The sequence below is a fragment of the Crotalus tigris genome, unplaced genomic scaffold, assembly GCF_016545835.1.
Source record: "Crotalus tigris isolate CLP2741 ecotype Arizona unplaced genomic scaffold, ASM1654583v1 scf7180000023738.1706062, whole genome shotgun sequence".
Classification (NCBI taxonomy): domain Eukaryota; kingdom Metazoa; phylum Chordata; class Lepidosauria; order Squamata; family Viperidae; genus Crotalus; species Crotalus tigris.
Genome location: NW_024100150.1, coordinates 1,190,173 through 1,203,923, shown reverse-complemented (window position 1 = coordinate 1,203,923; position 13,751 = coordinate 1,190,173). Strand labels below are relative to the sequence as shown.

Below are 13,751 nucleotides of genomic sequence, written 5' to 3'. Positions count from 1 at the left end.
TTTTATCTTATTAGTTTATTTTACTTTATTTATTTTATTTTATTATTTATTTTATTTTATTGTTTATTGTTTGATTTGATGTGTTATTTTACTTTTATTTTAATTTTATATTTTATTTTTCTATTTTAATTTATTAGTTTATTTTACTTTATTATTTGATTTGATTTGTTATTTTAATTTGATTTGATTTGATTTATTTTTATTTTATTTTATTTTAATTTATTGATTTGATTTATTTGATTTGTTATTTTAATTTACTTTAATTTTAATTTTATATTTTATTTTTGTATTGTATTAGTTTATTTTACTTTATTATTTTATTTTATTTTATGTTTGATTTGATTTGTTATTTGATTTTAATTTATTGATTTGATTTGATTTGTTATTTGATTTTAATTTATTGATTGATTTGTTTTGTTATTTGATTTTAATTTATTGATTTGATTTGATTTGTTATTTGATTTATCATTTTTATTTGATTTCATTTTAATTTTATATTATATTTTTCTATTTTATTTTATTAACTTATTTTACTATTTATTATTATTTTATTTGTTATTTTATTTGATTTGTTATTTTAATTTAATTTTGTTCCTAAGGTGGGACTAGAACTCACCGTCTCCAGATGATTGGCCCAGTGTTGCCCAGATGGGTTTCATGCCAAAGGCGGGATTAGAACTCACCATCTCCTAGCGATTGGCCCAAAGTCACCCAGCTGACTTTCTTGCCTAAGGCGGGACTACAACTCACCGTCTCCTGGTGATTGGCCCAAAGTCACCCAGCTGGCTTTCATGGCTAAGGCGGGACTAGACCTCACCGTCTCGTAGTGATTGGCCCAAAGTCACCCAGCTGTCTTTTGTGCTTAAAGCAGGATTAGAATGCCTAGCCACTGTCATAAGGCTGTGAGTTCTAGTCCCACCTTAGGCCGGCTGCGTAACCTTGGGCCAGCCCCTCTCAGCGCAGTCTACCTCGCGGTTTTTTTCATGGGTAAAATAGGAAGAGGAAGGTCTGTTGGATACGTCCATCACCTTTGGTTATTTGTAAAAATAATAAAAAGCAGGATATCATAAATAAATCTCCATCCAATGGAAGCCGGCTCCTTATTTGGGCTGGCGATTCCAGCTGCTCTTAGCGCTAGGAAAATTTTTACTAGCATCTGATATGAAGTGGCTGTCCCGTCTCTCGGTTGCGTTTTGTGTTTGTGTGGGGTTTTGCTGCGCAGAATATTCAGAGAGTCTCGCCTTAGTGTCTGCTTTGGGAAAGGTTTACGTCTTAAAAACCGTCTCCCCCTTCGCCCTTTCAGAACGTGCCCGACTGCGTCCTGTATTATTACTTGACCAAGAAAAATGAAAACTACAAGGCCCTGGTGCGACGGAACTACGGCAAGCGGCGAGGGAGAAACCAGGTGCGTTGCATTTGAGGTTTCTAGTCCCTGGTTTTCTTAAAATGGAAAAGGCTGTGTGTTATTTTGGGGGTTTTTTTAATTGATGCTTCCTTTTGGAATGTATTCACCTGTATTGGGCCAAGGTGGTGGTGGTGGTGGTGGTGATGATGATGATGATGGTGATGATGATGATGATAATAATAATAATAGTAATGGCTAAGAGCAGGAAAATTGAAGAAAGAGACCAAGGGACTAATTCTGGCTGCACAAGACCAAGCCTTAAGGACAAATGCATACGAAGTCAAAATTGAGAAGACAGCAACAGACAGTAAGTGCCGCCTGTGCAAAGAAGCTGAAGAAACAGTGGACCACTTGGTAAGCTGTTGCAAGAAGATTGCACAGACTGACTACAAGCAGCGGCATGGCAAAGTAGCAACAATGGTGCATTGGAAGATCTGCAAAAAATATCATTTGCCTGTAAGCAAAAACTGGTAGGATCATAAAATAGAGAAAGTCATAGAAAATGATAAAATTAAACTGCTCTGGGACTTCAGAATTCAAACAGACAAGCACCTGCAACATAACACCCCAGACTTAACAATTGTCGATAAGAAAGACAAAAAAGTCTGGATAGTGGACGTGGCAGTGCCTGGAGATAGCAGAATAGAAGAGAAAGAACTGGAGAAGATAACAAAATACAAAGACCTACAAATAGAAATAGAAAGACTGTGGCAAAAGCAAGCAAGGGTAGTACCAATAGTCATAGGCTCCTTGGGTGCAATCCCAAAACAACTGGAGCACCACTTGAACACCATTGGCATTGACAAATTCGCTATTAGTCAATTGCAAAAGGCGGCCTTATTAGGAACTGCTTCCATCCTGCGACGATATCTGTAATACCATCAAACATCACATCTGCCTATCCCAGGTCCTGGGTAAGGATTCGAGAGGTAGACAAAATGCCAAATCCAATCTGAACATCTGGCTGACTATGTGATGATCCATAATATAATAATAAAGTTGGAAGGGACCTTGGAGGTCATCTAGTCCAACCCCTTGCTCATGCAGGAAACCCTATCCCATTTCAGACAAATGGCTGTCCAGTCTCTTTTTAAAAACCTCCAGTGTTGGAGCATTCACCGCTTCTGGAGGCAGGTTGTTAATAATAATAATAATAATGTTGGAAGGGACCTTGGAGGTCATCTAGTCCAACCCCCCTGCTCAGGCAGGAAACCCTATATACCATTTCGGACAAATGGCTCGCCCAAATGGCTCCATCCAGTTGGGCAAGGGAGGATTATTTCCAGCCTTGACTATGTGTCTTATGTACATTCCTGGTTTGTTATGCTGGTTTGATACGATCGGGGTTTGATTCGTTCAGTTTTGATTGCTACCCGCCAGCACTGTTCTCAATTGCAAGCTGAATGGCCTTCACAAAAATTCGGGACGGGCAGAAATAGATGTACAGGTGGTCCTCGACTTAACGGCCGCAACTGAGCCCAACGTTTATGTTGCTAAGTGAGAAATTAACGTTACATGAGTTTTGCCCCATTTTACGACTTTTCTCGCCCCATTTAAGTGAGTCGCTGCGGCCGTTAAATTAGTCACACGGTCGTTAAGTGGATCTGGCTTCCCCCCCCCCCGACTTTGCTTGTCAGACAGTCGCAAAAGAGGACCACGTGACCTCAGGAGACTGACCGTCATAAATACGAGCCATTTGCCAAGTGTCTGAATTTTGACTGTGGGGATGTGGCAAATGGTCATAAATGTGAAAAATGGTCATAAATCGCTTTTTTCAGGGCCGTTTTAACGTCAAACGGTCACTAAATGAACTGATGTAAGTGGAGGGCTACCTCTAGTTCTTGGCTTACAACCCTTTGTTTAGTGACCGCTCAAAGTTACAATGGCACTTTAAAAAAAAAGTGACATCGCCATTTTACACACAAACTATTGCAGCATCCCTATGGGTCACATCATCCAGATTTGCCAACTGCCTCCTATTTATGACGATCACAGTGTTCCCGGGGTCACAGAATCCCCCTTTGCAACCTTCTCTACAAGCAAAGTCAATGGGGAAGCCAGATTCACTTAACAACCGTGATACTGGCATCACAACTACGGTTGATTTGCTGAACCACTGCGGTGCCAAAAAGTTGTAAATGAGACAAACAATTAATTGAACAGCTATCTCGCTTAGCAACAAAAAGGTTGGGCTCAATTGTAAGTTGAGGACCACAATTACATATATTTAGATCAGGGGTTTTCAAACTTTGCCACTTTGTGGACTTCAACTCCCAGAATTCCTCAGCCGGCCAGTTATCCGGCTTGTGGATTTCAACTCCCAGAATTCCTCAGCCAGTCAGCCAGCTTGTAGACTTCAACTCCCAGAATTCCTCAGCCAGTCAGCCAGCTTGTGGACTTCAACTCCCAGAATTCCTCAGCCGGCCAGTCAGCCAGCTTGTGGACTTCAACTCCCAGAATTCCTCAGCCGGCCAGTCAGCCGGCTTATGGACTTCAACTCCCAGGATTCCTCAGTCAGCCCTGGCTGACTGAGGAATTCTGGGAGTTGAAGGCCACAGGTCTTAAAGTTGCCAAGTGAAGACCCCTGATTTAGATCAATGTTTTTCCACCTTTGCCCTCTTTAAAATGAGTTTTCAACTCCCAGAATAGCTGGCTGGGGAATTCTGGGAGTTGAATGCCACCCACTTTATAGTGGCTGAGGTTGAGAAATGCTGATTTAAACCTTATCCACCACTTCTGTTGATCGGAAAAGAAAGCAAAAGTAATTTTAAGTGCATATATAAATGAATAAAAATAATATTCCTAAGGAACCAAAATGATCTCCAATCTCAAGAGGGTTTGAAAAAAATGGCTGTTCCAGGTTCGGTACTTAGAGTTGTCAGCTCTCTTGACAACTACCCCTGGACAAAATCCAGATGAGTTTGTAAGCGCGGACCAAAAAAACCACAACACACACAGACAAGGCACACATGACAACAAAGAGCATAATGGCTGGGTAATTCTGGGAGTTGGTCCACCCCTCTTAAAGTATGCTGGCTGGGGGATTCTGGTAGGTCCACCCCCGTTAAAGCATGCTGGTGGGAAATTCTGGGAGTGGAAGTCCATCCATCTTAAAGCAAACTGGCTGGGGAATTCTGGAGTGGAAGTCCACCCCTCTTAAAGCAGGCTGGCTGGGAATTCTGGGAGCGGAAGTCCATCCCTCTTAAAGCAGGTTGGCAGGGGAATTCTGGGAGTGGAAATCCACCCCTCTTAAAGCATTCTGGCTGGGAATTCTGGGAGTGGAAGTCCATCCCTCTTAAAGCAGGCTGTCAGGGGAATTCTGGGAGTGGAAGCCCACCCCTCTTAACGCAAGCTAGCTAAGGAATTCTGGGAGTTAAACTCCATCCATCTTAAAGCAAGCTGGCTGGGTAATTCTGGGAGTTGAAGTCCACCCATCTTAAAGTGTCCTGGCTAGGGAATTCTGGGAGTGGAAATCCACCCCTCTTAAAGCATGACAGCTGAGAAATTCTGGGAGTTGAAGTCCACCCATCTTAAAGCATGCTGGCTGAGGAATTCTGGGAGTTGAAGTCCATCCCTCTTAAAGCCTGCTGGCAGGAGAATTCTGGGAGTGGAAGTCCACCCCTCTTAAAGCGTGCTGGCTGAGGAATTCTGGGAGTTGAAGTCCACCCATCTTAAAGCAGGCTGGATAGGAGATTTTAGGAGTAGAAATCCACTCAATTTCAAGTTGCCAACGTTGAAATACACTGCTTTACTAAATCAGCAAGATGTCTTCGGGCTGGAAGAGACCTTGGAGATCTTCTAGTCTAGTCTGAACCCCTGGAGTCTTCACCCCTTTTACCTCAGTCGTTCTCCTCATACATTTCCCTCAAGATCATTTTCTCTATTCCAAGTGAGCAGGCAGCCATGTTAGGCGTTTGCCGTTCACCCCACCCGTTTATGTCTTCCCTCTCCTCACTTTCCAAATTTCGTTCTCCATTTACAGGGTAGAGCAGCAGATATTTGATGAGTTCCGGTAAAGCTTGTCCCGGTTAATTAATAACCACCCGGCTTAATTACCGAGGGTCACATGTCAAACCGGAGAGCCATCAGTTAGATATTATTTCTGCTGGATTTACCTTTTGCATTTTTGTGTTGCTAGTTCTTGAGTCTGAACCTTTTTTTCAGCGGGTGAAACAGGGCGTTCCTTGCGTTGTTTTCAACACAGTGGGTTCAATACACTCGTTGTGACCGTAATCGTGTTTTAAGATCATTTCCAGGTTTGCATAGACCGCTAGAGGCTGCAGGCTGAAGGAAGCACAGGGCAGTAGGTTTCAAATTACAGGGTAGTCCTCGGCTTACGACCACAAGGGAGCCCCCTCAAATTTACGTGGTTAAGGGACAAATTTGTTAAGGGAGTTTTGCCCCATTTTACAACCCTTCCTTGCCACCATCGTTAAGGGAATCAGCACCGTTGTTAAGTTAGTAACCTGGTTGGTAAGGTAATTCAGCTTCCTCCATTGATTTTGCTTGTGAGAAGGTCGCAAAAGGGGATCACGTGATCCCGAGCCATGGCAACCGTCATAAATGTGAGTGAGTTGTCAAGCATCCAAATGTAAATCAGGTGACCATGGAAATACTGCAGTGCCCCCCCCATCATCTCCTAGCCATATTTCATCCTCGCCCCTCACCGTCCGCCTGTTCTCCCTGCTGGCATGAAGCTGACACCCCCCATCTGGAAGGGATCAAACTGGCAAAATTGAGTGAACCCAGCCCAGGCAGACTTCAGCCGGTCTCGTGCTGCCCTAGAAGAAGAAGAAGAAAAGAAGAAGAAGAAGAAAAAGAAGAAGAGAAGAGGAAGAGGAAGAAAAAAAGAAGGAGAAGGAGGAGAAGAAGGAAAAGGAGAAGAAGAAAAGAGGAGGAGGAGGAGGAGAAGGGGAGGAGGAGGAGAAGAAAGAAAAAGAAGAAAAGAGGAGGAGGAGGAGAAGAAGGGGAGGAGGAGGAGAAGAAGAAAGGAGAAGAAGAAAAGGAGGAGGAGAAGAAGAGAAGAAAGAACGAGGAAGGAGAAAGGAGGAGAAGAAGAAAAGGAGGAGAATAATAAGAAGAAAAAGAAAGAAAAAAAGGAGAAGGAGAATAATAAGAGGAAAAAGAAAGGAGAATAATAATAATAATAAGAAGAAGAAGAACAGGAGGAGGAGGAAGAACGAGGGAGGAGAAAGAGGAGGAGAAGAAGAAAAGAAGGAGAATAATGAGGAAAAAGAAGAAGAAAGGAGAATAATAAGAAGAAGAAAAGAGGAGGAGGAGGAGAAGAAGAACAGGAGGAGGAAGAACGAGGAAGGAGAAAGAGGAGGAGGAGAAGAAGAAAAGAAGAATAATTAGAAGAAAAGGAAAAAGAAGAAAGAAAAGAGGAGGAAAATAATAAGAACAGGAGGAGAAAGAACAAGGAAAGGAGGAGGAGGAGAAAAGGAGAAGGAGAAGAAGAAGAAAAGGAGGAAAAAGAAGAAGGAAGAAGAAGGAGAATAATAATAAGAAGAAGAAAAGAAGAAGAGGGAGGAGGAGAAGAAAAAGAAAGGAAGAAGAAAAATAAGAAAATAAAAAGAGGGGAAGAGAAGGAGGAGAAGAAAAGATGATGATGATGATAATAATCATCATCATAATGATCCCACCCGGTTTGCAGAGGGCAGCCAGGAGAGCAAGGAGGAGCAGGAGCCAAGGGCAGGGGGAGCAGGGCTGGGAGGGGCCCCTCCCTCGGGTCGCCCCCCCCTCCCCGCCCCGTGAATCAGAACCGCGGCAGGTGGCACGCCTGGCCCATCTGAGCAGGGAGGAAAAAAACACGCCGAGGCGGTGACAGCCAATCCTGCCCTCGCTCGGCACGGCATCACCTCGGGTAACCCAGTCGGGTCGGGATTAGCGGCGCTCACATGCGCCAGGGACCGTCTCTCCCTTCACTGGGGGGATTAAAGTAGCCGGGAAGACACCCTGCTCCTCCTCCTCCCCCCTCCTCCTCCTCATTGTCTTTTTTTTTCTTCTTTCCCCTTTAACCCCCCCCCCTCCTCCTTGCCTCCCTCCTCCTGCCCTCCGGAATCACCTCCGGGCTGGGCCAGGTTCTCTTTTTCCTCCCGCCAGGCCTGGCGGGGAGGGGGAGGGGGGGCCTTGTCAGCAAACTTTGCCTTCTCTTTGTGGGTTGTTTGCCTCCCCCCCCCTTCCTGGGGGCCGCGGATTGCTTTTTTCCTTTTTCTTTTTTCTTTTCCTGGCCACCCAATGAGCGTTCAGGTACGTCGATGATCCGAGAGGCTTCAGGCGATGGAAGGTTTGTGTTTTTGGAAGTTTGCTTTTCCTTTTTGTCTGTTTCTCTTATCTGGTTACCTATCATCTCTCTCTCTCTCTCTCTCTCTCTCTCTCTCTCTCTCTCTCTCACTCTCTCTCCCCCCTTTTTCTTTTTCTCTCTTTCTATTTCTCTCTCTCTCCCTCCCATCCTCCATCCCTCCCTCATCTGTGTCTCTCTTTTCATCTATTACCTTTCCCATTTTCCATCCATCAATCTCTCACTCTCTCTTTCTGTTCTATTCTGTTCTATTCTGTTCTATTCTATTCTATTCTATTCTATTCTATTCTATTCTATTCTATTCTCATCCTCCAATTATCCACCTATCTATCTATCATCCTCCATTTATCCATTAGATCTAGCTATCTGTCTATCTATCTACCTACCTACCTACCTACCTATCATCTATCATCTTTGTCATCTGTTTGTCTATCATCTATCTATAATCCTCCAATTATCCGTTAGATCTATCTATCTATCTATCTATCTATCTATCTATCATCTTTGTCATCTGCTTGTCTTTCATCTATCTAATCCAATTATCCATTAGATCTATCTCTGTCTGTCTATCTATCTATCTATCTATCTATCTATCTATCTATCTATCTATCTATCTATCTATCTATCATCTCTGTCTTCTGTTTGTCTATCATCTATCTATAATCCTCCAATTATCCATTAGATCTATCCATCTATCTATCTATCTATCTATCTATCTATCTATCTATCTATCTTATAATCTATGTGTCAATCCATCTGTCTGACTATCCGTCTGTCTACCTCTATATCATCTGTGTCTATTCATCTATCTGTCTGTCTATCAATCAATCAATCAATCAGTCCATCAATCAATCACTACTTGGCTTTGGGGCAGGCAGTTTGCTCAGTTCAATAAATAATGAACTTAGAGCTTCTTTTTAAAATTGGGGGGGGGAGAGATTCCAACAATGGAACCGTTTGATTGGTTGAGCTTTAACTGAGTTTTTTTTTTTTTAACTTTGCAAATTTTCAGTTTAAGTCTTGGCATGCCAAGCTCCCTAAGCTTGGCGATTTCTTTGCAGACGTTTCATTACCCAACTAGCTAACATCATCCGTGCAGTAACGATGGAAGGGAATGCGCCTTCTGCAAGAAAACCACCAAGCTCAGATGTCACCAAGGAGCCTTGGGTTCAAGACCAAGCTCCAAGCAGCCTTTTCTGTTGAGAGTTATCTCTTTATTAAAATTATATACACTGCCTGCCTCATCTAGAAGAAATGGAGTCTCCGTTTCTTTGGCTGCGTGAGGCAAAAAAATTTTTTTTAAGAAATGGCCTGCTTTTAAAAGCTGTATCCTGCTTTGCAGAAGACCCTTACTTTTCCCCTTTCTCCACCCTCCCCCCACAAAAAAAACCTTTGTAAGGAGAGAAGCAATCTAGAACTAAGGAGAAACTTCCTGACAGAACAATTAATCAGTGGAACTCCTTGCCTCCAGAAGCAGTGGATGCTCCAACACTTGATGTTTTTAAGAAGAGACTGGACAGCCATTTGTCTGCAATGGAATAGGGCTTCCTGCCTGAGCAGGGGGTTGGACTAGATGACCTCCAAGGTCCCTTCCGACTTTATTATTATTATTAACAACCTGCCTCCAGAAGTTGTGGATGCTGCAACACTGGAAGTTTTTAAGAAGAGACTGGACAGCCATTTGTCTGAAATGGGATAGGGTTTCCTACCTGAGTAGGGGGTTGGACTAGGTGACCTCTAAGGTCCCTTCCAACTTTATTAGTATTATTAATAATAATGTAGAGCTGCTTTGTAGTACTTTGGAGGTGATGAAAAGGATGGTGGTCACCCCTTTACAGATGGACGTCCTCCTTTAATAACATGAGGTGACAACCCTCACTTCCTTTACCTAGGTGGATTTTAAAAAAAAAAAATTCTATGGGTGGTCTTCGGCTTACAACTGTTCATTTAGTGACCGAAGTTGCGACAGCACTGAAAAAAAAGTGATTTAGGACCATTTTTCACACTTACGACCATTGAAGCATTCCCCCCCCTCCACGGTCACGTGATCAAAATTCGACCGCCACTTGGCAACTGTCTCATAGTTATGATGGTTGCAGCGTCCCGGGGTTATGCGATCCCCTTTTGCGACCTTTTGACAAGCAAAGTCCATGGGGCAAGCCAGATTCGCTTAACGACCTCGTGATTCACTTAACAGCCACGGCAAAAACGGTCGTAAAACGGGCCAACACCTCCCTTCAGCACTGTCTCCGCTTAGGAACGGACCACCTGTATACCTCTTTTATTATCTTTTACCTTGGAAACTTTAAAACTTGTGGACTTCAATTCCCAGAATTCCCCAGCATTCCCAGCACCCTGGGAATTGAAGCCCACAGGTCTTAAAGTTGCCGTGGTTGCCCCCCCCAGTAAACACTCCTCTGTTTGAACCCCTCCACTGTCTAGTTCTCTCTCTCTCCCTTTCTCTTTCTTTCTTTCTCTCCCTTTCTCTCTGTTTTTCTTTCTATGTATTTCTCTCTCTCTCACTCCCTTTCTTTTTGTCTCTCTCTCTTTTTTCTCTCTCCCTTTCTCTCTGTTTTTCTTTCTATGTATTTCTCTCTTTCTCTCTCTCTCCCTTTCTTTCTCTTTGTCTCTTTCTCTCTCCCTTTCTCTCTGTTTTTCTTTCTATGTATTTCTCTCTTTCTCTCTCTCTCCCTTTCTTTCTCTTTGTCTCTTTCTCTCTCCCTTTCTCTCTTTTTCTCTTTCTCTCCCTTTCTTTCTCTTTGTCTCTCTCTCCCTTTCTCTCTCTCTCTCTCTCTCTCCCTTTCTCTCTTTCTGTCTATTTGTTTCTCTCCTCTTTGTCTATTTCTCTTTCTCTTCCCTTTCTCTTTCTCTCTCTTTCTCCCTTTCTTTCTCTCTCCCTATCCTTTTCTCCCTCTTCTCTTTCTCTCTCTTCCTTTATTTCTCTCTCTTTCTTTCCTTCTCTGCTTCCCTCCCTCCCTCTCTCTCTCTCACTCACCCAAGCACATGCACACAACAAATACACAAACACAGTTCTGCAGCCCATCTCCGAGCAACATGGGGTTATTTGTGTTGGCAAGACCTTGGGTTCTTCTAAATAAATCCAGGCGGCAAGGACATTTGCTGAGGGCTGCCTGGCCCGAAACAGGATCCCACAGCCCCCCCCCCTCCCCGCCCGGCTCTGCTCTGCTCGCCAACCTCGTCATCTAAATATTACAAGGGTATTTTAAACTTGCAACAGCTGACATCAAGTGTAACAGGCTGTCATGCAGGAGTCTCTCTCTCTCTATCTCTCTCTCTCTCTCTATCTCTCTCTCTCTCTCTCTATCTATCTCTCTCTGTGAAAATGTTGGCTTTGATGACCAACAAATGGATTTTATTTTACTTAGTTTTCTTTCAAACACTAGCTTGTCCTTTTATTTTTATTTTCCTTCCTTCCTTCCTTCCACCCACCCACCGATCAATCTTCACTCTTTCTATCCTTCATTTCTTTTTCTTTCCTTCCTTCCTCTTCTTTCTTTCCCTCCCTCCCTTCCTTCCTTTCTCCCTCTTCCTCCTTTTCTTTCTTTCTTTCTTTCTTTCTTTCTTTCTTTCTTTCTTTCTTTCTCTTTCTTTCTTTCTTTCTTTCTTTCTTTCTTTCTTTCTTTCTTTCCTCCCTCCATTTTTCCTTCTTTCTCTCCTTCCTTTCCTCTCCCTCCCTCCCTTTTTCCTTCCTCCCTCCCTTTTTCCTTCCTTCTTTTCTCTCTCCTTCTTCTTCTTTTTTCTTCTTTTTCTTTTCTTTTCCTCTCTCACTCCCTCCAAGCGTGGCCTTACCAAGGCCTTGTAAAGTGGTATTAAAGTGGTATTTGGCAAAACCAACATTGGGACTTAGTGCCCATTGTTTGCAGAAAGGCAGAATTAAAGACAAATTGCAAGGCTGCCCAAATGCCAAGCTAGGATACGATGATGATGATGATGATGATGAAGTCGGAAGGGACCTTGGAGGTCATCTAGTCCAACCCCCTGTTCAGGCAAGAAACCCTATACCATTTCGGACAAATGGCTGTCCAGTCTCTTCTTAAAAACTTCCAGTGTTGGAGCATTGACCGCTTCTGGAGGCAGGTTGTTCCACTGGTTAATTGTTCTCACTATCAGGAAGTTTCTCCTTAGTTCCAGGCTCCTCCTCTCTTTGGTTAGTCTCCATCCAGTTATGACTGCAATAGAATCTCCCCCTTAACGGTGATAAATCTCCACAGTTGTAAAGCAGGTCGTGACGTGCCTGGACCCTGATTTTACGAGCTTTACTGTGGCGGTTCTTTTGCCAGCAAGGTAGTCATAAAATGAATGCAGCAGTGGTTAAAACAAGAAACAATTGTTCGCGATGGAGTGTTTTGCTGAAAAATCAGAAGAATATTCAGGCTTGAGTATCTATGGAGGTTCTGAGTGTTTTGCTGAAAAATCAGAAGAATATTCAGGCTTGAGTATCTATGGAGGTTCTGAGACCTCCAGGTTCGCGGTTGTCGCAAAGGGGCTTTTTTCAGGGGGCAACTGGACTTGTTTTTCTTTGAAGACCTTTCGTTTCTCCTCCCAGAAGCTTCTTCAGCTCTGCCTGGATGGTGGGGAGTGGAAGGATTTACACTCTTTGCAGACAGCTGGTCCTTTGCCTCCTTTTAGAGCAGTGGTTCTCAACCTGTGGGTCGGGACCCCATTTGGGGTCGAACGACCATTTCACGGGAGTCGCCAAACAAGGCTGTCCGCCATTTTTTCCCCCTTTTCTTTGGCCATTCCCCCAGGCACCCGATGATATATAAGTGGTTGGGGATCACCACAACATGGGGAACTGCATTATGGGGTCGCGGCATTAGAAAGGTTGAGAACCACTGTTTTAGAGACTCGTTGAGGCCACTTGGAGGTTGACCTGTGTCCTCAGGGTCACCTGAGCGGTTCAAATGGGTCTGCAAGTTCCCGAGTGAGAAAAAAATATCCTAAACATGATCGTGGGACACTGCAAACAGCCGTAGATTCTGGCTGGTCACTCGGCACCTCAAATGAGGTCCCGGGGGCACCAAGTCATACGGATCTTTTAGGAAGTTTGAATGGTCACTAAGCAAACAGTCGTAAGTTGAGGACTATTTGTGTTTTTCTCTATCCCTCCCACCCCGGACTCCTTCTCTTCTTCGCTCTTGTGTACAGGTAATTCTTGGCTTAACAGCTACACTTGAGCCCAAAATGTCCATTCCTAACATTTGTTGGGAATTTTTGCCCCATTTTATGGCCTTTCTTGCCACAGTTGTTAGTCACTCAGGTTGCTAAGTGAACGTGGTTTCCCTCCTTCACTTTGCTTGTCGGAAGGCCGGAAACGGTGGTAATAATAATAATAGTAATAATAATAATAGCAGCAGCAGCAATAGATAGGAAGACCAGAAAAATAATGAGAATGAATCATGCCCTCCATCCACAAAGTGATATTGACAGACTTTATCTACCAAGGCAAATAGGTGGGCATGGAATGCTGCAAGTACGTCAGATGGTTGAAGAAGAAAAAATGTCTTGGGAAGAATATCTGAAGAACAATGATGAAGATGCACTGAAATTAGTATATCAGGAAGGCTTACTGATTACTGGAGAGACCAAACTGGCCTACAAGAAAGACCAAATGAAGAACAGAATAGAGGCATGGGAAGACAAAGCACTACATGGCCAGTATGTTAAAAAAATAGCTGGGAAAGCAGATAATAACAAGACTTGGCAATGGCTAAGAGCAGGAAAATTGAAGAAAGAGACCGAGGGACTAATTCTGGCTGCACAAGACCAAGCCTTAAGGACAAGTGCATATAAAGTCAAAATTGAGAAGACAGCAACAGACAGTAAGTGCTGCCTATGCAAAGAAGCTGAAGAAACAGTGGACCACCTGGTAAGCTGTTGCAAGAAGATCGCCCAAACTGACTACAAGCAGCGGCATGACAAAGTAGCAACAATGGTGCATTGGAAGATCTGCAAGAAATATCATTTGCCTGTACGCAAGAACTGATGGGATCATAAAACAGAGAAAGTCATAGAAAATGTTAA

General features: G+C 43.4%; 1 protein-coding gene across 1 annotated transcript in view; it reads left to right on the top strand.

The window, feature by feature from the left end:
- LOC120298012 (nuclear receptor corepressor 1-like) overlaps window positions 1-13,751 on the top strand; it is a 123,976-nt gene that overhangs the window by 47,778 nt on the left and 62,447 nt on the right. The window contains exon 14 of the mRNA XM_039321327.1: window positions 1,304-1,405. Within this exon, the coding sequence (XP_039177261.1) occupies window positions 1,304-1,405 (102 nt within the window). The remainder of the gene's footprint in view (window positions 1-1,303; window positions 1,406-13,751) is intronic.